The sequence below is a fragment of the Sciurus vulgaris genome (assembly GCF_902686455.1).
Source record: "Sciurus vulgaris genome assembly, chromosome: X".
Taxonomy (NCBI): Eukaryota; Metazoa; Chordata; class Mammalia; order Rodentia; family Sciuridae; genus Sciurus; species Sciurus vulgaris.
Genome location: NC_136471.1, coordinates 70,343,962 through 70,371,903, shown reverse-complemented (window position 1 = coordinate 70,371,903; position 27,942 = coordinate 70,343,962). Strand labels below are relative to the sequence as shown.

Genomic DNA, 27,942 nt, shown 5'->3' with positions numbered 1-27,942 from the left:
ATGGCCTGTGGGCTAGGGTTCCTGTTGCATCTGCTGCTGGGGCAGCTCTGCTCCCAGTTTCTAGGAACCTTCGGGAATAGTATGCAGCACCACCTGGACCTGCAGACAGACAATGGAAGCTGGGGGCCGGAAGAAACACAGGACAATGGCTCAGAGGTGTCGACTCACACACTCCTCTTCTCCCTGGATTACCAGCATGTGCAGGTTCCTTTTGAGATCACACTCTGGATTATGTTAGCCTCTCTGGCAAAGATAGGTAAGTGGAGCCCAAGGTTCTTCCATAAAGTTTTCTGATAGGGACTCCTTGGGCTTTTCTGGATGCTAAGAAAGGTGCCCTTTGCTTACTATACTAGAGAAAATCAAGCTGAAACATTTGCCTCCTGCTGCCTGCCAGAATAACCTTTTCTTTATAGAAAAATCTCCACTTGGCAGTGATTATATTCAGATGATATTGGTGGTCTCCAAGCCAAAGGTGGGAACAGGCCCAGCCAGGTGTAATATTCAGAGGGTTGCTGTTGTTCAAGGGATATGTGGAGACAGTATAACACTGAAAGGAAGAGCAGGTAAATGTTATTAGTTTGTTTCTAGATACTAACTGGCCTGAGTCTTTATTGTAGACTTCCCTTCATAGGAAGCTTCTTACATTTTCCAGGTAGAAAAGAAATTTTCTACCTTTAAAAAAGAAATTCCTTTTTGTTACTATTTAGCATTTTAGGTGGAGAACACAAAAGATAAACCAAGCAAATAGAACAGAAGAACATTTTTTAACCTATTTAGACTTTAGGAACATCCTAAATTACTAGTCTTATAAACTTCCTAAGGTGAGTTCAGTTATTTCTTTTATGCTCATTAATAATCTATCTGGCTCTTACTGTGGTGATCTTAAAATTATGAACCCATTAAAAGTTCAAAGTGTGTATTTTTATTACTTTTTTATAGGCTTATAACCAAAAACAATGCCAGGAAAATATGGCAGACTACAGAATTTCGTTATTTTAAAATGAGTTTATTGGTTCTCAAAAAATCAAGTTTAATGGAGGAAGGAACTACTGTATAGAGGGTAAAGAGGGTTGGGAGGGGTGGGGGAAGGGAAAAAATAACAGAATGAATCAAACAACATTACTCTATGTAAATTTATGATTACACAAATGGAATGCCTCTACGCCATGTACAAACAGAAACAACATGTATCCCATTTGTTTATAATAAAAAAAATCAAGTTTAGCATTACAATGATTAAGTTACTTTATAAACATAGTTTCAGAATTAACAAAATGTATTAATTGATTTTGATACACACAAGAGCCATAGACTCACAACATGATAGATTGTCCAAGCTGGGAAAATCCTTAGATATCATTCTCATTCAAGCCCCAAAGTTTCATCCATTCTCTTTTATAGATCGCATATCTGAAGGTTAGAGAGAGAAGATAATTTGCCACATTCATAAATCAGAATTAGAATGCTCATCTTCTGCTTTCTTGATCAGAAATACATGTTATTTTGGGTGACAATAATTATCATACATGAATAGTTAAGCTCCTTTTATATTTTATATTTTGCAGAACTAAATATATTGGTAGCAAAAAGGGTATAATTAAATATTAATTTGAGGATCATAGGGCAAAAGTTACCACCTAAAAGTTAATGCTTGACTGTGATTGTCCCAACAAATCAGGTCTCATCATTTGCCCCCAAAATCAAATGAATAAACTAGTGGTAAAAAGCAGGAAAGGAACTTCAATCAGTATAGCCATATTGGGAAAGCAAAGTGAGATCAAGGATTTTAGCATCGTCTTCAGAATACTTACGTGAACTTTAAGTTTAAATAGAGGTGGAATTGAGTCAGGTGGAGGTAATCAGTATGTATAATTAAGTGGTCTTGGTTAAACTGTAGTCTAATTGATCATTATCTCTGGTCTGGTTCTATGAGTTTCCTCAGGTGAAGTCCTTATTACTTGAGGTGGCAATCACCATTTGCTCCTTATGATGTTTACCTATGAGACATGTCATCCTGGATGAAGAAAATTTGGCTTCAATGAGACGATTGCTCCTGCTTAGGGGTGCAGTATCATCATGTGGTGAACTTTTTTGCAAGGTTCTGCTCTTCTTAGAAGATGTAGGGCAATGACTGGAGACTTCTAGGTGCAAATCCAGGGGGGTCTAGAAAGCTGAGAGTGGAATGTGCCTGCAAATCTTGAAAACACCTTGTACCTTGGTATCCTCAGTCTTGAAAGGGGATGAGGTAGGATAGGTAAACGTAGGGCTAATAAACCATGTATTCCCAATGTTTAGATGTGCCCTCTTTAAATGATTAACATGCCTATGTGCAGAGCCCAACAGGAATCTGAAGACCGGTATGAAATGAAGGCAGAAATGTCAAGCATTATTGTGCTTTTAGCTACCCACTGGGCATTCACAGGCCCAAATGAAGAGTCAGTGCTTTTAGCAAAATCAGCTCCTAGTTCTCTGTTATGTAACCCATTTACAGTTGTTTGAATAGTTTTATATTGAACTATTACAGATAGATAATTTTTGCCATAAGTTTAGTAAGAGAATATAAACAAAAATTCCATTATTAGCATTAATTCGTTCATTCAACAAATATTTTCTGAGCTTATTTTATATGTGTAATACTATGTTGAGTCCATGGGGTATAGAATTAAGATTTCATCTTTACTCTGAGGGACTTTCAAATTATCTCAATACATAGAAGAAAGAAATCATTCTATAGCAGATAAAGATGTAAGCAGCATGACACAATGCAAAGAACAGATTACTTTAAGGTAATTTTATTCCTATATTTTTGAAAATATATTTTTGCTATATTTGTCATTCCTATATTTTTGCAAATTTAGGAACCAGTGCCTAGCGCACAGTAGGCAATCAATATGTGTGCATTGGCTTGATGAGATATTTTTGTACCTAATTTTTATAATTATAAAATGGGAATAACAGTATTTACCTTGTATTGGTGTGATTAGAGAATCAAATGGAAGAATACATATAAAAGCATATTATACAACCATTGCGAAATAAAATATAGTTCAGAAGCCAACTGACTTTCTTTTCTAAATGTGCATTTATTGCTTATTTGACAAGTATCTGTTCAGCTATTTCTATTTGCCAGCACTTTGCTAAGGGATAGATATAAAAATTAGCCTCAAAAATAAGAAATTTGTAGCCAAATTAATTAGTTGGTATATTAGAAAACTATTTCAGATAGTGACTAGGAAAACAATTAAGGGGATGGATTATTCAGATAACCTTTAATTTCCTTTCTGTAGCACAGGAATTTCATAATAACTAGAATCATTATCTGAGGTTTAAGATAAGGTAGCTCTTAAAGATGTGATATTTAATATAGGGCAAAGGTAAAAGAATACAGGATAAATACAGGATGAGACTTATACCATGTGGGCTGCTAGATGGGGCTGCATTTCTCACTTGGTTTAAAAGACTCATGTGCTCCTAAAAGAGAAAACAAACTTTATAAGGATTGCATTTTTGATTATCCAATGCATACGTTAATGTAAACCTAAGTTTGTCAAACTTCCCAAATGACCACTCAGCTAGGAGTTAGGGCACCTGGCTCGGCTGTCATCCCAGCTTTGTCACATATTCAACTATGTAATCTAGAAAAGTCACCCTGCTCCTCTGGACTGAGTTTCCTTATAAATAATTAGTCCCTATCAATAAACAAATAGCTATGATTACTAAAGTTTATTTTTGCTCTTATTATGCAAAGAAGGCATTAGAATTACTGTTCTCAGCTATATATAATTAGGCTATTGATGTATATCACTGTAATTGTGAAAATAATAGAAGAACATATCTAGTTGATAACAAGTATTGTGTGTATTTTAAAATATACACACACCTTTGAAAATGATCTGGTGGACACATAAATTATCATCTTCTTGTTAATAATGAATGCTATTATTCTATTAGTAAATACATTTCCTTTATAGAGACAAATGCCTTTGTCTATGACTTTGTGCCTCTTAATAATTATTAAAATGGAAAATGTGAGATGACTGAGGAGCTATTTTCCTGAAATCATGAGGCTTGACTAGAGGGATAACTTACATATGAAGGTGATTGATAATGAAGATGTTGTAATACTCATATCTTTTCTCTCTTTTGCAGGATTTCACCTCTATAATAAAATGCCCACTGCAGTTCCTGAAAGCTGCCTCTTGATATTTGTAGGTCTCATCATGGGAGGACTAATTTACAGTTTAAATGACCAATCTCCACCAGTAATGGACAGTGACATATTTTTTCTGTACTTACTTCCACCAATAGTCCTTGAGGCAGGGTATTTTATGCCCAGTCGGCCCTTTTTTGAGAACATAGGAACCATTCTCTTGTATGCTGTAGTTGGAACCATGTGGAATGCATTTGGAATTGGTCTTTCTCTCTATGGCCTATGTCAGGTGAAGTACTTCAATCTTCAAGATGTATCATTGCTTCATAACCTTTGGTTTGGTAGTTTGATTGCTGCTGTAGATCCTGTGGCTGTTCTCTCTGTATTTGAAGAAATACATGTGAATGAGAAGCTTCATATTTTGGTATTTGGAGAATCCCTCCTTAATGATGCTGTTACTGTTGTAAGTATTTTAGGCATGGGATTTCTGGGTAATGAATTCGTTCCTGTAAGATCACCTCTGACATTTAGAATTAAATTCTAGTTTAGGTCATAATTGAGAAAGTTAGGTCTAGAAATAAGTCTATAAATTTAGAGAATATGATTTAACAGTGACTAACATGTTTTAGAAAGTGACAAGGCTTCCTTGACACTATGTTAATCTTCTATTAGTTTATTAGTTGAAAAGTGAGATAAGTCTTTTGAAGGCCATGATCTTTTTAGTCATGTCAATTAAGAACATCTTAGTCATGAAAGCTATCTTCACAGTACATCAGAAAAATTTCAAATATAATCATGCATAGTTTGATGGTGATCTGTGATCTGTAGAAATATTGATATGGGGAAGCCTGCTAAAGACTTATGTTGAGTGGCATTAGGAGTTAGAAGACTTCAAAGTTGAGTAACTCACAAGTTAGAAGGGTAGATAGGGTAGAATTTGGGGCTTTTTTGATTGATTCATTTGCTATAATCTTTCTCATGCAGGTACTGTATAAGCTGTTCAAGTCTTTCAATGAAATGCCATCTATCAAACTTGTGGATATTTTGGCTGCAATAGGAAAATTCTTTTTAGTTGGAATAGGAGGAATTTTCATTGGGTTCCTGTTTGGCATGTTTGCTGCCTTTACCACACGTTTTACCAAGACCATCCGGGTCATTGAACCCCTTTTTGTCTTTCTATATAGTTATCTCTCCTACCTGACAGCAGAAATGTTTCATCTCTCAGGGATCGTGGCGTAAGTATCTGGATAAGTCTTTGATCTAGATATTTGATTTTTAGGGATTGAGTCTCATTTTCTACTAGAAATCCAAGAAACTGCATCTCCTAGATATGGGAACAGGATCCTCCCTTTGTTCTCTTCTAGGACTTCCTGTTATCTCTAATAGAGCCACTTAGTCACAGTACTGCTAGTTTATTTGGAACTAAGTTTATGGGGCTCCTTCTAGAGGTTATATTGCCACACCTCAACTACTTTACCTATATTGAAGTAGTGGGCTAGAAAGCCAAAATGAATCCCTCATTTTATGAACATGGAGCTACCTGAGCCAATTCTCTATCTTTGAAGGTGTGAATCATTTCCTCAACAGATCAATGTGTCTGAGCATAATAGCATTCCTGGGTGTAATTAGATAGTATATCACTTGAGTAAGTTTGAAATTTACTGTTCTGGTAGAGGTGAATTTTCTGCAATAACAAAGAATTTTTTTTATTACTTCTTTTGTAAACCATACAGAGTACACTGTTTTTCCTTTATCTATCACTGGCATTAACCAGTGATGATAATCCTATGTGTTTAATAGTTAACCTGCAAAGGCTGAATGCTCACATCTTAAGTTGAACAGTATTAGCATCTAAATGTTTTTTCATTAGGGTTTAGACAGATCATCCCATTTACGACATTAGAAAAAAAGTAATGAAATACTTAAATACAATGTTGCAGGTTTTCTAGAAGCTTAGATAGAAAAAAATTGAAAAGATTGATTTAAATTAATTTCCAAAGAACTAATGCCTCTATGTTACTCCAGGGTCTAAAAGGATTTACTGAGAATAATAAATGTCATGGTGCTGTGACTAGAATTAGTTTGTTTTAGATGAAAATGTTCTAAATTGAAAGTAAGAATACTATCTCAGACCTGGGTGATTATACATTAAATTGTTAAGAGATGTAGTTTGGGCTTTCAATTGTCTTTTGTTTTATTGTCTGCTATTACCCTTATGAAAGACAAGTTAAGAGTGAAGAAATGTATGGAATTGAATGAAACAATTGAAATTTAATCCTAATCCAGGGCATTGTTCAGAGCTTTTAAAATGGTATTTTAAAGTGACTTCCTTCTTTTGAGCCCCTAGACTTTCATGAAACTTTGCAATATGGAGATTGTTGGTAGGTTTGTGTTGAGTCTTTAAAGAATAAATCATAGGAAAAACAATGTTGCCAAATTTACCTGTTTCCTTTGAAATTTCCTGAAGCTTAACTTCCTTAAATGTAGAATATTTATTTTGGGTTATGATTACAAGTATCCTTTGGGGCTATGATCTGATAATCTTGTTTATTTTGACTGAAAAAGATAATGGAAAAAAGATCTATCCTTATTTTCTATGGAGATAGGTTCATAAATCCCATTACATAATACAGATTTTTATTTAGATAATTTAACATAGGACTTTAGGTGAATTTTTTATTTACAATTATATTAATATTCTTTTAAAAAATAAGCAAATTATGTGTTTATGTATTAATCTCTGTATTACCTAAACTGTAATTGCTTTGAATGTAGTTGAAAAAGAGCAGCACAAACATGATTTAAAACATTTAAGAAAATCCTTTTCTTAGACCTTGTATTAATTTGAACACTAAACTGAAAATACTGCATTAAGAAATTGAGCACTGATGTATTGGTCACCTAAAGACCATAGGATATTTGAGCATACAATTAAATATAATAATAATTCATAATTTAGATAAAATTATTGAAATAAGAGTCAATTCATATATTTAAAAATGTACTTGAAAAACTAAAATTTTATCTTTTTATGTGTTGGAAACAGAAAAGCTCCTCCAAAACTTTCTGAGCTTTACTTCTTTCATCTGTTAAATGTGGATAACAATATCTATTTTATAGTATGATTGTAAAAAATATAAAATAATATATTAACTGAGTGTTATTTAAATATAAAAATATTTTTTGTCATTGTGAAGTTATTTGTTGATTGGATCACTGTGATAACCATGAAGCAATCACTGGTATAATGTTACTTTGGGGACAATTTCTCTCCCTTCTATTTTATTCCAAAGTCCAATAATTTGAAAAAGAGGCATGAAACACCTGCACCCATTCAAGCATTGATTGCTTTTTCAGAAATGAGTTGCATATGAATAAGTAGCTACTTAGAGGATTATTGGTTCTCAGAATGGTCAATGTCATCATTGATTTTTGTGTGCATATGTTGGGGGTGGAAATAGGAAGAAAGCATATTGTATGAAAAGTAATTAAAATCTGTTAGGAGATTTGTGAGAATGAACACTGTTTTCAGCCTAAGACTATAAAGTACCCATTCTTAGTGATGGTTGCTTTTAACAGTAGTGCATTGCCTCCATTTGGAACTAATTTTGTTCCTTTTCAATAATACATTACTTCTGAAGTCAATAAGTCCACAGTTACTGATATTTCAAGCACAGATTTTATTAAATCAAATTACTTTCTACTTTGGACATTTCTTGATAAAAATTCAACCCACTAGCACCATTAATTTTCATATTTAAAATTTATGTTAAAATTTTGAGCTTTTTTTTTTTACAATGAAAACATATTGTTGTATACATACATGTCTTCATATTAGTACTCTTTTGAGATTAACAACCAAGGTTATATTTCCATTTAGAAACTTGACAATATGCTTTTTATCACCATTATACTTTGTTACCTCTTTTAAAGCTTGTCAAATATGAATTTGCTTTCCCAGGTTTCAAATTGATTTGTATTTTATTCACAAAACTGCTTTTTGCTATTGATGCCTAATAGCATAGGTAAGAGAACAATGATTGTTAATTAAGTGTGTTTGGGTCAGAGAGTTGTGACTGTCTAACATTGTTTTTGAGACTTTTAGAAAATAGTAGGTATTGTTATTTAATGTTAGGTTGACACTTCTTTTTGCCTGGTATCATTTCTGTTTATAATTAATGAAGTATGCCATTCATTGGCTCTGCAAAAAATATTGTATCAAAATTATAGTGCAGAAAGCAGAAGCCAATTTCTCATAATGTGTCCTCAAAAGCATCTTTAGATAAATGATTATTTTGTCTAAAGAAAATTATTTTTTGTAATAAGCTTATAATTTTTATTTAGGAATTTAGAAAAATTATTTTATATTCAAATGAAAACTGAATTCATAATTGTAGCTAAAATACTCAAAATGAATTCTTATTTAAAAATTTTATGGTTCTGTGGATGAATTCCAGGACTTCATGCATGCTAAGTAAGTACTCTACCACTGAGCCATACCATTAGCCCAAAAGGGTGTTCTTTTTATATTCTTATTTTGTTCCTCTGAACAAAAGGAAAAAAATAACACATAAATTATGGAAGAAAGGGATTGCTATAGAACATTAGGATTCAGAAAGATTTTCTATGTAGTGATATGCACTATTTTTGTAAGATCAAAATATACTATAAAGCTATTATTGTGCATTTAAAGTGAACTACAAAAACAAAGCACTAGAATTTAAGAAGATTCTAGCTTAGGCCTCCAGGTTTATGATGAGTTTGAACTACATTGGTTGGTAACTTTAAAAATTGATCTATATTACAATATGATGATGCTTTATCCAAGAAAGTTATATAAAGCAGCATAAAAATGCCCTATATAATGTCATTTCTATAGTATATCATAACACTACTTAGCTTTCTAACTGTGGAAATGTACTAGATGTTCCACTTTCTTATCTGAAATGGTGGAATGCTATGTGTCTGTGAAGATAAGAGCTCTTTCACTTTTGGAAGGAATTTTTCTTCTGTCCCACCAACACACAGATGACTTTACCTGGCAACTGTTATCATCATTACCCTATGCTTCCACTTAAGTACTTTCTATACTAGTTTCACATCTTAAATACTAAACTTAAATTCATATGAAGCCCTTGTTCAAAATAAATGAAATCAGAAATTTTGGCTTTAGCACGTATTTCATTTTAATGATAGACATGGCAAGTGTGAGAGGATTTCTTAAAGATATTAATAGAACCACAGAATATGAAATATTTTATTTTTGTTTCCTTTAAAATTGATGAAACCTATCCATGTTACAATACTTTGGACTAGTTGAAGGGATACTTGTATAATTAATCAATGAAAAAACAGGTAATTTGCCCCTGCTCCCCAATAAAAACTGCTCCCTGGATATAGCTGTTCTTGATCTCCAATTCCCCCTTTTAATTCAAAATTTCCAAGGCTCTGCTGGATGGGTCTTCTGCAAAGCTTTTGTGGCCCACCCAGCTTGCTCAATTCTGGAATTGCAATGCCAACACAGTTCTCAGGAAAAAAGCAACTTTTTTTTTTTTTTTGCTGAGAATAATACAGGAAGCAAGATCTGTAGCAGCTTTCCCACTGTGGGTTCTCAGTTGTCACTTTTTGAAAGATTATAAAAAAGAGTGCATGAACGACTAGGGGAATTTTAGATAAGACATCATGAGACCACTTCTGTAAAATGAACTACTTGTATTAATCATGCTTCTATGAATCATACCCAGACTGCTCTACAGAGAAATACATCTAGGAAGTGAGTAGATGACATTCTTAAGTAACCTCTACTTAAGGAAGAAGTTAAAGTGAATTTCTTAAAGAACTGTAATGAGTCAATGACAGACATGACCTTTCATTTTAGAATTTAATTACTAAGAAACTCTTTTACTCCTATGGCAAATCAATACTTGAAACTTTAATTAAAATTCAACATCTAGTTTTAAAGACTCTTGAGAATCTTCCATCAAGAAAAGCTAGCACATAAAAATCAAAACTAATTCTATTATGAGAATAAGATGTTTACGAATTTTATTTTTTAGAATCTTATTTGGATTCTAGGTCTTCCCTATAAATGATCTACGGAGTTTGTGCAATGCTGTGACTTCTGCAAAAAGGAACTTTAATGACCTAATAAAATGTATTTTAACAGTGTGAAATCCTTCATTGTTATCTAGGTCAATGATATTTAAAATGTGACCCATGGACCTGTGCTGGTCTATAAACTGTTGGTTAGTATACAAATTGAAAACTTTTATAGCATCTAATATTCTGCTAAACATAATAATTGATAGGGACTTGTATTTTGTAGGACTCCTTTTTATTCCATTTTTTCTAGTACTTCTTATTGTTATTAACAGAAACTGACTTTTCATTACAGATAATTTGGTCTCTTACCCAGACCAAAATGAACTCTGGAAATAGCCATTTACTACCTGAATGAGGGAAGCTTTTAGAATATATGAGGCACCATATCAGAAGCTGGTCATATAGAAATGAATAAGGCTGAGACCTGTATGAATGCAGTGGAGGAAGAATGGGTGGTAGATGGTAAATTATAGCGCAGTTCTGTAGTCAGACTGATGTGAGTACAAATCCCTGCTCGATGTTCTAATTTTAGGTACGTAACTTAATCTCTCCAATTTGTAAAATGGGCATAAATAGTAATGCCTAACTGATGCAGTTGCTCTGAAGATTAAAAGTTAATGTCCATAAAGTGATATGAATAGTGCTGATTATACAGGATGTGCTCAATGAATACTAGTGATTATTTTTATTGGGGGGGGCATCTACATGTATAACTATGAAACAGGACAGATGTTATAAAAGTTAAATTATAGTTGCAAATAAATTCTGAGTGAGGCAGACTTCACAGACTTTTGACTGGGTTAAAAAATGAGTGATTCGAGCAAGCAGAATTGTGGAAGGAGGCTATTTAAAGTAGTAATGCTTGATTTTTATAAAGCTAATTTCAAAGTTATAATTTTCTAAAGGAACTCAGTAAGTTATGAGTAGTTATTATCTGCAAAAATAATTTCCCTAAAAATTTCCACTCAAAAATAATTTGTAATTGCTATAATTCTTATTGGTTTTAGGTGGCTAGCTCTTCAGTTTTCTTGAAATCTATTGCTAAAATGCCATAGGGAAGAAAAGTTCAATAATTAATTAATGAAAGCCTGGTTGCAGTGGCATACACCCATAATCTGAGGAACTCAGGAGGTTAAGCAGAAGAATTCCAGGTTTGAGGACAGCTTCATCAACTTAGGGAGGTTGTAAGATACTTAATGAGACCCATTCTCAAAAGATAAATAAATAAAAAGGGCCAGGGATTTGGCTTAGTGGTTAAGCATCACTTGGTTCAATTCCCCAAATTAAAAAAAAATTAGTGAAAATATTTAAGCAATCCTTCAATTTTCTTAGACTTATAGAAAAAGGATTAAAGAAGTCTTTAGAAGTGAATCTATTAGACTAACCACATCTATCTTTAAGGTTGAAGCCAATTATTCAAGTGTAATCAAAGGGAAAATGTTTAATTGTCATCTTGTATTTCCAAATTGATCTCAAATTGGTTTGATACAAAGAGACAAAATGATATGGCTAGAGGAGATGAAGTTGGTTGATGATGTTAAAACATTTTATGTCATAATTTTGCTCCAGTCTAATTTTTCATTTGATGAAACCAAAAGCAAAATGTCTACATCCAGCACTACAAGTTGCAAGGATATATAACTTAGTGTGGCATGACTTATTAGCTAAGTTTTGGGCTAAATAGGTTTTGTGTATGGGAGTACAATCACCAGTTATAACATTGACATCTTCAAATTCTAAATACTTTGGAATGCATCTCATTAATAAATACATGTTTTCAAGATGTTTCATACCTAATTCATTAGAAAACCAAAGTATGGCTTAGGACCATGTATTGTTCTGTGTTATAAATAAATTATAGTTAGTCTTTGAGTTTGTAGTCAAATGATTTGTGCTTCATTTATGCATGTAAATATGTATTCTTGAGATTAAGTCCCATAAACAAAACTGGATGAGGTGGATAAGCCTGGAGATGTTACAGTAAGAGAGTTGAAGAATATACTTCAATAAATGAAATAACCATTGCACAAAAATTTATGTTTATGTTTTGTGTTTGATAAAATAGAATATTATACTTTACAATAAAATTATTTTAAATATGAAGAACTTATTTTTTTAAAAACTAAGAGATGGAAGAATGTTAGTGTTAGTGTAGTGGTTAAGATCATAGAACTTGAGATTAAACAGATATGGTTTTAAGTCCCAGCTCTACTATTTATTATCTGTGTGAACTTATTGTGAGTATCAAATGAGATACAAAGGGCTTATCATGTATCTTACACTTTAAGATAGCTCAATAAGTACATTATTATTTTCTGTTTCCTTTTCACCTATAATAATATGCAATACTTGTATTCTATTCAATGGAATGAATACAAATTTTACTCATTTCTACCATCTACATTTTCTGTTTATTATAGACTTGAAGGGTGCTAAGACTGTCTATAATGCTGACAAACATATATGAGTTCTACTAAGTAACTGAAAAGAATTTTCATATGTGACATATGCATGCCCATTTAAAAATATTCAGAAAATTGAGATTTTAAAACAAATCATTTATAAACAAACGTGGAAAGATAAAACCATAAGTAATATTTTTGTTAAGGATCTTTTCAGGAATTTTTCTATATATTTATATAGCATTAAAAAACAGTGAAAAATCCATGACAAAAGAGAAAAGAAGGTTTATTAATTTCAGGGTAGCATGGCACTGTTCACTTTTTTGGTCTCCTTTTTTAGAAATGGTGCATTATAATTATACACAATAGCGGGATTCATTGTTATGTTTTATTCATACATACACAAAATAGGATAATATAATTTGGACAATTTCATTCCCCAGTACCTCTCCTTTCCTTCTTCTCCTCCTTTCCCTTCCTTAATGCAACCACTATTTTTTTAACATTGGGTTTAAGGATTTTCTGACGAATTCTTTCCCCCTCTCAACCCTCAGGTTATGATGTAATAGCAATCTGGTTAAAATTAAATTTGAATTATATACATATACATATATATAAACATATACATATATACATATATATATTCATATTGACTTCAAGACTTTTTATCCACAGATTAAAACTTCATTAATGTGGAAGCACATGAATTCCCAGTTCCACAATGATTTATATGTAAATAATCAATTGCTGCATTTATCTTTAATGTGTTGTCAAACTGAATATATATTCAGGTCATTGTCTGATTTATTGTCTGATTTTAGTTGTGTACTGATAATAACCTGGTGTGTGCCCAGGCTGTTTCCTTTACACTTCTTACTCTTCTTCAAAAACTAAAAGCAGAAGTGAAAATTAGTACAAACCTAATAGGTGAAAGGAAACTTGTGGATCATTTAACACAACCCCCTCATTTTTTCAGATGAGGAAATTGATGCCCAGAATGATGAAATGATGTGCAGATGATTACATAGTAGATTTTTCCCACAAAGTAGCATAACACATTCATTTCAACATCTAAGAAAGTCTTTCACTTTTAAAGAGTCCCAGAGTAGAGCAATCACTTATGAAGTCATCTATTTTTATTAAATTTTGCTGTTTCAAAAAACATGTAATAACAATTCATTTCACGAGTGTTAAGTATATTCACATTTAGCTGTCCTTTCTTTCTTAAATCATCTTTTTCAGACTAAAACCCATACCATTTTAATAAATTTCTCAGTTTTTTTTTTACTCTTGGAATGACAGTTCTAAGGTGTAAAGCAGTAAAAAATGTATGAGTTGGTAAATTTGTGCTTTATCAAAATATGGAATCCTAACAAATGCAATGTAAAATTATACTGAAAAGGCAAAAGATAAACTGCTGTATAAATCATAGCCAGATACGTTGAAGAAGGTCATTATCTCTTATTTTTAATATACTAAAGAAAGATATTCTTTGCAGAGTCCATATGAATTAATATTTTGTTTAATACATTTTTGCATATTTTCCTTGCAAGGTAATTTCTAAGTCTTTCAATAAATTTTAACATCATTATGAATCCATCATGAAGATATTTCCCTTAACTTTCCATTATAGAAACCTAGGAAAAACAAATATTGATTGGTTGTTAATATACAGAAGAGGAACCTTTAAGAAATAGCTTTAGTATTTCAAAGATGCTTTCCAAAGAGATACTCTAATTTTCTCACTTAGCTTCATTTTTTTACTTCTGTCATTAGGAATCTATTTGGGTTGTAGTATAGACAGGCAAATTGACTGGGATTAACAGAGATTAGAATGGATTTCAATGAATAATTTCAAATTACACTTTACTTCAAACAACAAACATGTTTTTTGAACTTCTACTGTATGCTTAGGGCTATTCTCACTGTTGTAGGAGATATAAGAAAATTTTAAAACAAGATTATTCCTTTCAGAGATTTAAAAATTTACCTAATGAGGTAAAACCATGATTACATTAAATTATAGGTTGACAACAAAGGATAGGATAGGCATTGTTTCCTATGCCTGTAACAACTAAGAACATTTAACTACCTTAATATCTGAACTTGGGATAGAGTGCTTGTGGAAAAGGGGGGGGGGGGCTTGAAAATTACAGAAAAAGGAAAAAGTCCGTAAGTAGAAAAGTTAAAAGAGATGCTGACTTCATGGTTCCCTCAACACTAAAAATCTAAAGGCTGTAGACTTTTCTTTCTATTACTCTTGCTTTTCATAACAACACATTTTAATCTTCAATGATATTACATTCTACAGACTTCTAATTCATGTTAGCTACTTTAGGCATTTATGGAAATTTGTAACGAGCTATTCATTAAATCCTCCACTAAATGGCTAAGAAGCACTTTTCTTCTTTAATCTTTTGCATGCGTAAGCACATTCTTATAAATCTCCAATCCCTGGGGTTGTGAATTCCTGTAGGGCAGTGATAATACCTTTTGGATTTTTCTTTTTTATTCATTAACTTGCTAATTATACTCAAAAAGTATTAATTGAAAATATGTTTGATTTATTTATTATTGGTATTATTTGTCTTACTTGTGCCCCATAGGGAAAATTAGACTGGAAGAATATTTCTGGGACTGGTAGAAATATTATCTTGTAGCTTGACTAAATGGCTAGTATCCCAAGATATAGTTCTTGGTGCTACATAAAAAAGTGCAGAGATACAACCTCTTTTTTTAACTATGAAAGCTTGTTGATACATTAACACTTTGTAGTAATGGTGAAATAAATAAAATGTCTAGATTCATGGCTTAATAAATGGTCTTAAAAAAACAAATCATTTCTAAGTTTCTTTAAAATCCTAATTATAACAGTAAAAAAATTATTGTTAGAATTTGATTTTTAAATGGCTTTAATTTAAAAAAATAACAATCTACTTTAAAAAAATTTTACTGAAATAAAATGTTCAAATTCCATACAGAATAAAAAAGAAATAAAAAGGAAAAGGGGCAAACAAAGGTCTGAAATTGATGAATAAAATTTCCATGTTATATAGAAACAGGTAGGGATAGGAAACCTTGTGAAGTAAATGAGAATTATTGTCAAATTAGAGAATGGGGAGTACAGTAGTACTAATAGCCAATTTTGACTTACTCAGGCATATATCTTTTGCTTTGAGGGAGAACTTTATGACCCTATCTGATTATTATTGGTGATTGACAAGAAGACCTTTTCTGATAGGTGTTTCAAATTATGGATTCTAGTTGTAGCTATTATCCAGAAGGGTGAATAGTTACAACTGGATTTTGTATCAATTTACTATTGTATCACATAAATTTTATTGTAGAAAGACAAACGATAAGATGTGAATAATATACAAACTAAAACATACAAGGAAAATTTTGTGTCAACTATTTCACCATAAATTTTGTTGTGTTTATCACTTTCATCTTTATTCTGGAATGCTTACAGTAACATTTTTGTTAGAAGAATGTTAAGAACTTAATTTTATTTATTTATTTTTTGATATCAGGGATTGTGCCCTGAGCCACTTAACCACTGAGCCACATCCCCAGCCAGGATTATATTATATTTTAGTTTTTATTCATTTGAGACAGGGTCTCACTAAGTTGCTAAGTGAATTTGCAATCCTGCTACCTCAGCCTACCGAGCTGCTGAAATTACAGGTGTGTTCCACCGTGCCAGGCAAGAACTTTTTAAAATTTGAAATATATGCATATCTATTTAGGGAAATTTTGTATATTTTAATGAAATGAAATTATATAATACAAATACCACAAACTCTGGAGTCAGTCAGAGCTAGGCTCAAATAGCTGCTGTGTAAAATGCTTGTTGTTCTACACTGGGCCAGTATATGTTTTTGCAGCTTATGTATTATTATGAGGTTATTGTGAGGATTTCATGTAATAATGTATGAAAAGTAATTGTAATATAATTGACATTCAAATATTAGCATCTTCAAGTATTTTGTTAGTGATATGATTTCTTTCATTAGCTGTTGTTTCCCTGGCTATATGAAATGATCAAATCATTTCTGATTTTATTAATTGATTTGTCTTCTTTGCCTCTGTAAATCCTTTTTGTTTGTGGGAATATTTTTACATATGAATTAGAAATGACCTAAAAGGGGGAGCACAAAACAATGGATACTTCATTTTTATTTAATCTGGCAATTGAAGGTGTGCGTGTGTAGGGTGTCTATACTTAGAAAACAAAATAGAAAGAAAAATATAACTAATCTTTGAAATAATCAGCATACATGCAAATTATATTTCAGCTTGATATATGTACATTCAGGGTGATGTCATGTCACCTTAGATTATAAACTGATTAAAAACAGGAACCACATCATGGGGAGACCACACAATACACCATATTTCTCAAGAAGTATTAAACTTATGCAATTGGAAATTGCCTAAGAACAGGTGTGAGTATGCAATCATAGTTCATTTATTATGGAAATAATATAGTCTTGGTATTATTTTAATTACTTAACTTCTTTAAGACATTCAAAGCTGTAAACAAAGAAATATCAGACACTGGTAAGCATATAGTATTTCATGAATTTCAGCAGATGATCAATGTTAAACTTGTTCCCTGAGGATTTCATTATACCATTAACTCAAACAATCAGAAATTGACCTGAGGGAGAGAACATATTTAGATACCGAACTGTTTTAATTTTTTTCCAGAATATAAAATGAGAATAAAATCTGCATGGTAACAGGTAGCAAAACAAGAAATTGAGTATAACTATCAAGTCACCAAATGCTATTTTTTATAAGATTATTTAATAAGAAAAACAAAGGGAAAAAGAAAGGGGGATTCCATCAAAACAGAATAAATATCAGTGAAATAGAGGAAGAGGGTTGAGAGAGAAGGAGGATTGATGGGATAAGGAAAGAACAGTTGAATGAATCTGACCTAACTTCCCTATATATATGAATACATCACAGTGAATCTCACCATCATCTACATCCACAATAAATTAATTAAAAGAAACTATGGGTAAATGGCAGAAAGATCAGTACAGTAGAGGGAATGGAATGGGGGAGAGGGGGAAGGAAAGGAAAATGGGAAGTACTGGGAACAGAATTAGAGAAAATTTTATTCTCTGCTTTTATAATTGTCAAATCGAATTCTAATGTTATGTATAGCTAAAAAGAACCAATAAAAATATTATTTACCAGTGAAAATAACAAGGACATGTATTCTCTTGGCATTAGTTAGCTTTTGACAATTCACTTAAAGTGTTTGGGACCTACGTAATTTTTAGATATTTTTATCACATAGGAATTTTAAAATATAAAAATATGAAATTGTTCATGAGACAAATTTATAACAAACTCAGTTCTTGCCTTCAAAATTTGCACATAGAACTACAATTTCCAGCAAACAAATCTGTAACAAATTGAGAGCAGATAATAGACTATCACATTTAAAAAAATACTGTTTAATAATTAATTAAGATTATTTACTTTGTGCTGGGGCTGTAGCTCAGTGGCAGAGTGCTTGCCCAGCATGTGTGAGGCACTAGGTTTGATCCTTAGTGCAGCTTGAAAATAAATAAAATGAAATAATTATTTTAAAAATGCGTTTAAAAAGATTATTTACTTTAATTATCTAAGATTAAAATGAAAATAGTCCATGTAAGAGCATGTGAAAATTATATCCTGAATCACTGGACATCAAAATGAAAGCTTTCAATTACTGGGAAAATCCTAAAGGGTTTAAAGAATAAAGAAGCAACATTGGGTAACAATGGCAGGAGAGAGTGTTCTTTATTACTAAGCTGATTAGAGAGAAAATACAATTTGACAGACAAAACTACATATATTAGTAATGATTTGATTTTAAGTATAAGAAGTTATTTGATTTTAAGTATAGGAAATACTTTGAAATAATGCCTTCAAAATTGAAATAATCATCAGAAAATGTCTTTTTTTAAAAATTTGTTGTGAGGAAAAAAGAAAGGAAACACTAGAGAAATTTGTTATCTTCTTCTCTTCCTTCTCTTTTTTCCAGCATGGAATAGCCACCAATTGTTTTGGTAGTACTGGGGGTTGAACCCAGGGTGATTTACCACTGAACTACATTCCCAGTCCTTTCTTATTTTTATTTTAGTTAAGTTGCTGAGGGTCTGTCTAGGTTCCATTACTGGCTTTGAACTTGTGATCATCTCACCTGAGCCTCTGGGGTCACTGGGGTTACAGGCAACCACTCACCACCAATGTTTCTTTAAAAGAAGTAGTGGGAGGATTTCTATTGGGCTGATAATAAATATCAGAAAATTTCAGCATTCAACTAATGAAAGGAAATAGAGAAAAGCAAGTCAGGTAGGAAATGTAACTCTAACTTTCAAGAAATTGAAAAGCAAAACATCATGTTGGTTGAACATGCTACACATGAAAAGTATTAAACAAAATTCACAAAATAAATACCATGCATGTATTTGAAATATATATTCAGGTGGTTAAATGCATGGAATCTAGAGGCAGATCTGGAAACAGCTCTGCAGCTTACTGTCTTGAGCAAGGTATTTAATCTTCATGACTCATTTATTTCTTGCATGGAGATAGTGTCTATTTCATAATGGTGGCAATGAGAGTTTGAGAAAAAATAGATAAAACACTTAGGATATATATCATAAAAATTAATCACTGAAGAAATATTGGTTATAATTGTATATAAATAGGTATACATATGTCAATATATGAATTAAATTTATCAAATGGTCTTTTTAAATCAATAATAACCTTAAGTCAGTTAGACTCTAAGTGAAATTCATGGGTTTAAATTGAGTGGAGCAATACCAGAGAACCTGCAGTAACTTTAAGGAAAAATGTCAGTAAAATACTACTGTTTTTAAAGAAGTGTAGAAGTGCCTTGATTTCTTCTTAGGGATTAAACCTGAGCCTCTCTGCTTTGTGAGTGTGGACTTTAGTATGGGTGAAACTTAAACCTAGTTCTTTGCAGAAGATCTCTGCTTCACCTACTATTTTCGGTTTTATATAGGGTGATCTTTTAATTTCCAGGGTATATTTCAAGGGTAGATTAGTTTAAACTAAGGATTAAGAACCTATGTTTTTATGCCCCAGAATTGTCATATTACAAGGTTTAGTTGTTTGTTGGCTGGTCCTGTGCAAATCTACAGTTGACCTATAGGTTAGTTAGTCTGATCCCCAGATCTCTCCTTTGGCATTATGACTCTTCTGGTTTTTAATGTGAGTCATTTTCTAGGATTTTCACATTTTAAAAAAGGTTATACTACAGGTGGCAGAATGTCTTCACTGTAGCTTCTGACATCAGTGTAGATATGTGAATGACTATCACTCTTTGACACACCTTCAGTAAAGAATTATTTAAAAATAATTTAGTATGGGGAACTGACAGATTTTTGTTCATTTTGTGCACAATGTTCTCTCTACCCCTGTCCCTTGCTGCCCCTCCCCAAGTTCTTATCCAAATACCTTCTCCCTCAATGAAAAAGAAAAAGAAGAAAACATTGCAGGAAAGAAACCATTTTGGTGAATGGAAAGGTGTGTTGTAATGATCTTGAGAAAGACTAGAAAGGCTTACTAAACAGGAGGATAAAAGCATAATTTTGAAAATATGGTGGATAGAATAAAATACTTAAAGCATCCCTGAGCATGGAATATTATTTTTATTAATAACACTGTGTCACTTTAGAATCTGTAAGGATAAAGTTTTTATTCTTAGTATTTACCTCTTAGTATTTTGCCATCAACTAATGATTAGTATCTGTCAGTATAATCTTATTTAAGGAGGAGATATTAGACAATGTTAAAGATGATAAAGCAGGCAGCTTGTTCTCAGCACACAAAAGGACATAGAAATTGTCGCTTATTTTCAAAATTAAGTATTTGATAGTCTTAGAAATGTTATCGTCTAAATTTTGGAAACCGGTGTGTTTTTTATATTCTGTAACACAGTAAGTCATTTTGAGTAACAGAAATCCTGATTCTTCAATAATGTTCATATGATCACTTTCCCTTATAGTTAAATGCAAGTGTTACTCTCACACATTATTTTTCCTTCTTTAGAATTATCACCTGTGCTATGAGCATGAAACGCTATGTGGAAGCTAACATTTCTCAGAAGTCCCATACTACTATCAAGTATTTTATGAAGATGTGGAGCAGTGTTAGTGACACTCTTATCTTCATCTTCCTTGGGGTTTCGACCATTGGAAATAACCATGAATGGAACTGGCCTTACATTTGTTTCACTGTATTTTTTTGTCTTATATGGAGAGCATTAGGTATGGTGAATGTTATTACTTACATAAAATTATGCTGAATAAACTTCAGATTTTGTTAGAAGCAGGGGATTAAAAAATTTAAATGTGCTTATTTTCTATACTTCTATGGGCAAATTCTTATATATTTTCAGTTATGTAGGAAGTATTTAATAGCAATATTAAGAAACAGGCTATGAAAATAGACTACCTGAATTCAAATTCTAGTTTTATTCTTGAAACTTGTGGCTTTGACAAAATTATACAATCATTCTAGGCCTTAGCTTCTTCAACTTTAAAATGGAAGTGGCACTGGCACTACCAAATTCTGCCAGCTATTATAAGAATTACATGAGTTAATCCAAAAAAAGTTAGCACAGAGCAAGGTATATTAAAAGCTATCAGTAAATGTTAGTTTTTACTACTACTAACCATTGCTGAAGCTTCAGCAGTGAAGCTGAATATTATTAGTAAAAATAACACTATAATATGGAATAATATAACAAAATACACATGCTCCAAGAAATACTACTAAGAATTTGTACCCAATACTACTGCTATTGCTAGGGTTAAAGCTGAGCAGTTTTTATGATTCTTTTCTTTCTGAGTATTTACATCTGCCAGCCTCATCTCAAATTACAAAGAAAGAATAAAAGTCACCTACAGCCTTCAGCACTGTTGTTTTAACTTCTCATTATTTCATGGATGCAAGGAGCATGTTAATAACATTCTCATCAGTGCTATTGAAGGACTGGCTGTGGCATGGGGAATGCTGACTATAGCAGGCAAATATATACATTCTTTATCTTTTACTCAAACCCTAATGGAGGCTGAGTGACATCTAGTGTCCTCCGAAGTCCTACCTACTATATGACTTTACTGTTGTGTGCAACTAAACTCTTCTCAGTTCAATCCTTATATTAAAAAATACCATTTGTACTGAGGCAAAATATGCATGTATAGTATATTTTTCATTCTAAAATCATCACACCTTCATTGCTGGTTGAACTGAGATTTCTCTTTAATCTCATGGTTTATAGTCTTCATAGGAATTCAGTTTATATTTTATCATCTTTTCTTGACATTTATGTCCCCAACTCCACAAATATTGTAGACTTTTTTGTTAGAGGCTATGAAACTTACTTTAACAATACTGAGAGGCATATTAGGAAAATTATAGAGGGTTTCAAGGATGAATAGTAAGGGAGGCCAGCATATGCTTTATTATCCATTAAAATGTGTTTAGGTTGGACATTAATGGTGAAATTATCAGGTGAATGTCATACAGGTTCACAAAGGCTAGTTATATCTTAGTCTAGCCCACTGGGAAATCTCATTAGGGTTTTAAAATGTTCTTTTTTTAAAAAAAAAATCTAAACATCTTTTAAGATAAAATCAGTTTTAAAGAATCTACTTTATGTCCATACGCTATGATTAAAGCTCACAGGTAAGAAAACAATGCCAAGGATAAGTGAGAATGTTTTGTTCTCTAAAAGATTAACACCTAGCAAAAGCTAGAACTAGAAAAGAAAGTCAGTATTTTTATGGATTTGTACATATTTATTTCTGTGAAAATTCAGAAGGAAAAAACAGATTGTTTCTAATATTGTCTTATTTCTGAACTATAATATGTACATAATTACTGCATCTAGTATGAGGAGACATGTAAAGCAATGCATATTACAACATAATCAGTGAGGTATCTGTAATTACATAAACTTGGCATCACAATTTGATTTAATGCTGTGCCTAGAAAATATGGAAGTGGTAAGCTGTAGGCCATGTTCTCTTTTCCCTTTGGACATTATATTAAATGTTTTGTTTTCAAGTCTATTAAATTACAAGTTTCAGTAGTTAGTACATCAGAATATTATTCTTTTTGGTTTGGGAGCCTATATAGGATAAGTAAAAAGAAAAACTAAAATATCAGGATCCTGTTAACATTTGATTAGTTGAAGAAATATACCTAAGTTGACCTACTGCAGTTTGACTGAAAGTGTGTTAGATTACTTGTTCACTTAGCCAAAATTGTAATTTGGTTCAAAATAATTATAGTGTCACTAGATTTCAGTTCTGATAATTTTAATACAGAATAAGAATGATTGTGTGTATTATTATATAGGTTTACACATTTATTGGAATAGCTAAATGTTCAATAGTAGTGGATTGGTTAAAATAAACTACTAGGAAAATAATAATATAAACATAATCATGTGGATTTGGAAAGTTTTATTCCAAAGTAGTATTAGCAATAGTTTTCTTAGAATGGATGGGATTATGGGTATTATGTACTTTTTTGCACATTTGCATTTTTCTCTGAGAGCTCCTTCTTCTTCTGTAGTAACAAAAAAGTGAATTAAAAGAACTAAAAAGAATTAAACAATAAAAAAAAAGTAAAGTCCTGGACTTTTGAGAGAATTTAGCTTTTATTTTCATCATATCTATTCTAATGACTTGACTGTATTTTCATTTCAACATGTAAAATATTTAAATTTGATTAACATGTTTTTAAAAATGGAAATACATACAGTATTTGATCATTCACAAAGGGTTGCAAATCAAACCCCATTGCACCTTAAATTGCTACACTCAAAGACAGAGAATCTGGGATATTTTTAACCTAAATCAATTCAGTCAAAATTGTCTGTTTGACAACTTATTTCAGCTCAAATTTTGGGTTAGATTCTCTACTTTCCACTAACAGAGTGTGAAAGAAGGGGAGAATTAGAAGAACTGGATGGAATTATATTCCATGCTTGTATAATTATGTCAGAATAAATTCCAATATTATGTATTAATGCAATAAATTATTAAAAATTTGCATAAAATAATCTCTATTTTCAATACACCTGTCAAGGGATCTTGTATTATCTTTCTGGTCTTGAAATAAATCATTTGGTAAATCTATGTACAAAAAATGTTCAAGATGTACTGCATATTGAAAGGAGAAGGAAAGGGAGTGATGTATAATTCAAGTATAGTAGCATGTAACATCACTAGAAGTTAGATCTGTGGGACAATGATTTCACTGGTGTATCAAATTGTATTGGTAACATGACCTAATATTTCTATCTTGGATAAAGTTAGATTTTGAGATGATAATCAAGTTTAAGCAATTAAAAACTTTAGCTGAGGGTCTCAGAACCCTGAACCCTAGGTGGATGTTGAAAAACCACCTTTACTGAAAGTCTTGAACTATATGGAATTATTGCACAGGTCACATCTTTTAGCTTTTAGTTCATTAGCTTGTATCAGCTCAGTAGTATTTATAAGACTGAATAGAAATGTTACATTTTGTTTGTGGAGATTGCTTTTGCTGAGTATTCTAGCAAATACTTGTGGGTCCAAGAAAAACAATTGTTTTGCCTACATTCTAAAAAACCAAGAACAATCAAAATCATAAAGCAAAATACAGGGGCTAGGGTTGTGGCTCAGTGGTAGAGCACTTGCCTAGCATGTGTGAGGCATGGGTCCAATTTCAGCATGACATAAAAACAAATACATAAAAAATAAAGTTCATCTACAACCAAAAACAAACAACAATGACAACAACAACAGCATAAATATAAACCAAAATACAATCAAAACAAAATGCAGCTATTTAAAGAAAACTCCCTGAAAATAATTTTATGAAATAAACCTTTAAGTGGCTTAGTTTATTTTTAAATTATTGATGACAAGTCCTTAGAATTCTAAACTAGTTCAAAACCAATTTATTATAACATATTCCTAGCATTTTTTCTGTTGATTAATTAGCCCCTCTCCTCTTTTTATTGAAATATTTAGGAGTTCTTGTGTTGACTTTCTTCGTGAGCAAGTACCATATGAATACAGTCACCAGAAAGGACCAGTTTATTATAGCCTATGGGGGACTTAGGGGAGCAATCTGCTTCTCCCTTGTTTTCCTGCTCCCAGAATTTTCCAGAAAGAAGCTCTTCATTGCAGCAACCACAGTTGTTATCCTCTTTACTGTTTTTGTACAGGTAAACAAACTATTAAATTAGTACAATTTGAAGTCTTCCACTCAGATATATTAAAAAAACAAGACCAACATTCTCTATTAGGTCCTCGAAATGAGGTATTTTAGATTTAAGAAAGACAATTAAAGTATGTGAAATAACTTCTACCATAGCTAAAACTGGAGTTTTACAGTATCTGAGGTGAAATTTACTTTAAGTCAATAGGGTAATAGTAGGATGCAGCATTTGTTCAAGAGACTGACAACTAATAATTTTACAATATATACTATACATTGAGTTTTAGCAACTTAAAATGGTAAGGTTGGAGTTAAGAGCAGATGGGGATATAAATAAAATATTTTAGGATTTTAATTCTAAGAAAAATTTTCTCTTATATTACCCTATGGCCTATGCACATGATCGTTTGTCTTAAATTCTAGTTCCATTTGTTTTAGTTTGCAGTTAGTCTAAAGACTCTTAGAAAAAATGTCTAAAAATATATTCATTTGCTAAATGGTATTGTATATGATGATTTGGCAAATTGTTTTTATTTACTACAATAATGATGGTGGATATTTCTCTGTGTGCATGTGTATGTGTATGTGTGCTAGGGGTAAGACAAGTCAGGAAACCTGAGTTTAGTAGACTTCCTTTTAATTTTTCTTTAAGTTTGTAGTTTAGTTGATACATAAAAACAATAATTATATATATTAATGGAGTGACAAATTAGTTTTCAATACATATATACATTGTGTAATGTTTAAATCAGGTTAAACATACATGTTTTCTCAAATATTTAGCATTTGTTTATGGTAAACCCTTCCAAATTTTTTCTTACAACTTTGTGAAATAAAAGTACATTTTTTAAAATCTATAGTCACCCTGCTGGTGCAATAGCACAACAGAACTTCTTACTGTAATTGAACAAAAATTGTACTCATTGATCAAATTTTCTAAAATCTCTCCAACCCTCCTATTCTCCCTAGCCTTTGGTAATTACCATTCTATTCTCAGCTGCTATAAAAAATTATTAATTATTAGTTAATTTACTTATTTATGTTAAGGTGCTAATGATTGAACCCAAGCCCTATGCATGGTAGGCAACTGCTCTACCACTGAACTAAACCTCCATCCCAGACATAAATATTTCTGGATTCCACACATGCATGAAATCATGTAGCAATTGTCTTTCTGTGCCTGGGTTATTTCAATTAACATAATTATCTCTGGTTCCATCCATGTTGTTGCAAATTTTATCCTGTTTATGACCAAATAGTATATTATCATATATATGTACCACATTTTCTTTATCTGTTCATCTATGGACAGATATTTTGAGTATTTCCATTTCTTGGCTATTGTAAATCATGCAGCAATTACCACAGGATGCAGATGTCTCTTCAACCACATTTCATTTCCTTTGGAAGTATATTCAGTAGTGGAATTGCAGAATTGCATGTTAATTAATTTTTTAATTAATCGAGGAACATCCATAATATTTTCCATAATAGTTTCAAGTTCCATTTCAACCAACCCTTTTCTCCAGATCCTCACCAGCACTTTGTTGCCTTTAGACTTTATGAAAATAGCTAATCAGAGTGAGATATCACTCTGGCTGTTATTTGAATTTCTCTGATGATTAGTGATGTTGAGCATTTTATATATATATTGCCCATTTATATGTCCCACTTTGGGAAATATCTATTTGGATTTATTTCCCATTTTTAAATGGTTATTTGGCTTTTCAACATTATTGAGACTTACATAATCTAGGTTTCAACTCTTTCTTTGCTGGAAATTTTTCTTCATTTTATTGTTTATCTCTTAACTCTGTTAAGTGTTACTTTTGCTGTGCTGAGATTTTTAGTTTGAACTAATCCAATTTGTGTAATTTTGCTATTTTTTCTTGTGCTTTTGGGATCTTATCCTAAAAATCTTGGTGAACTCCAATAACCTGAAGAATTTTGCTTCTGTTTTCCTCTAGTACGTTCCAATTTCACATCTTGCACTTAAAATATTTAATTTATTTTGAGTTGATTTAGGTAAATAGTGAGATATGAGGCTCTAATTTTATTCTTTTCTTTGTGGATATCCAATTTTTCCAGCACCAATTGTTGAAAAGATTATCTTTCTCCAATATCTGTTCTTGGAATCCTTGGGGAAAATCAATTCACTGTAGATTAAGTCTGGATTCTTATTCTGTTTTGTTGGTCTATGCATCTATGTGAATTTCAATATAATGCAATTTTGATGACTGCAGCTTTGTAGTGTATTTTGAATTCAAGTAATATAATGCCTCCTGCTTAATCTTTTCCTCAGGATGACTTCAGCTGTTTGAAGTTTATTGAAGTACTATATACATTTGGGTTTGTTGTTTCTAGTTTTTGAAGAATGCAAATCATATCTTCATAGTGATTGCTTTAAATCTGCCAATCATTTTGGGTTATATGGATATAATATCAATATTGATTCCACCAATCTATGAACACAGGATGTATTTTTGGGTTCTCTTCAATTTCTTCCATTAATATTCTCTTCAATTTCTTCCATTAATATCTTATAAATATAAAATATGTTATATTTTATATTTCTAAATATTATATTATATATAAATATAAATATTTATATTTTAGGGCTGGGGATATAGCTCAGTTGGTAGAGTGCTTGCCTCACAAGCATAAGGCCCTTGGTTCAAATCCCCAGCACCGCAAAAAAAAAAATTATATTTTGTAGATATTGTACATGAGATTGCTTTATTGATTTCAGATAATCTGCTATTGGTATATAGCAACACTATCATTTTTGTATATTGATTTTGTATCTTGCAACATTGATGAATTCATTTATTAGTTCTAATAGTTATTATTTCAGTGGAGTTGGGGTTTTCTATATGTAGGATTACATAATCTGTAAGCAGTGACAATTTGACTTCTTTTCCAATTTATATGCTCTCAATTTCTTTCTCTTGTCTTATTGCTTAGGCTAGGACTTCTGCTGCTGCAGTCAATAAAAGTGATGAAGGTGGGCATACTTTTTTGTCACAATCTTAA

General features: G+C 31.7%; 1 protein-coding gene across 1 annotated transcript; it reads left to right on the top strand.

Annotated features, from left to right (window-relative positions):
- Positions 1 to 27,942, top strand: LOC306651106 (sodium/hydrogen exchanger 2-like; the record flags this gene model as incomplete). Its single annotated transcript, XM_079123624.1, has 6 exons — positions 1 to 256; positions 4,150 to 4,613; positions 5,135 to 5,385; positions 20,740 to 20,957; positions 24,720 to 24,916; positions 27,874 to 27,942. 6 exons carry the CDS (start codon positions 1 to 3, stop codon positions 27,940 to 27,942), a joined length of 1,455 nt encoding a protein of 484 aa, XP_078979750.1.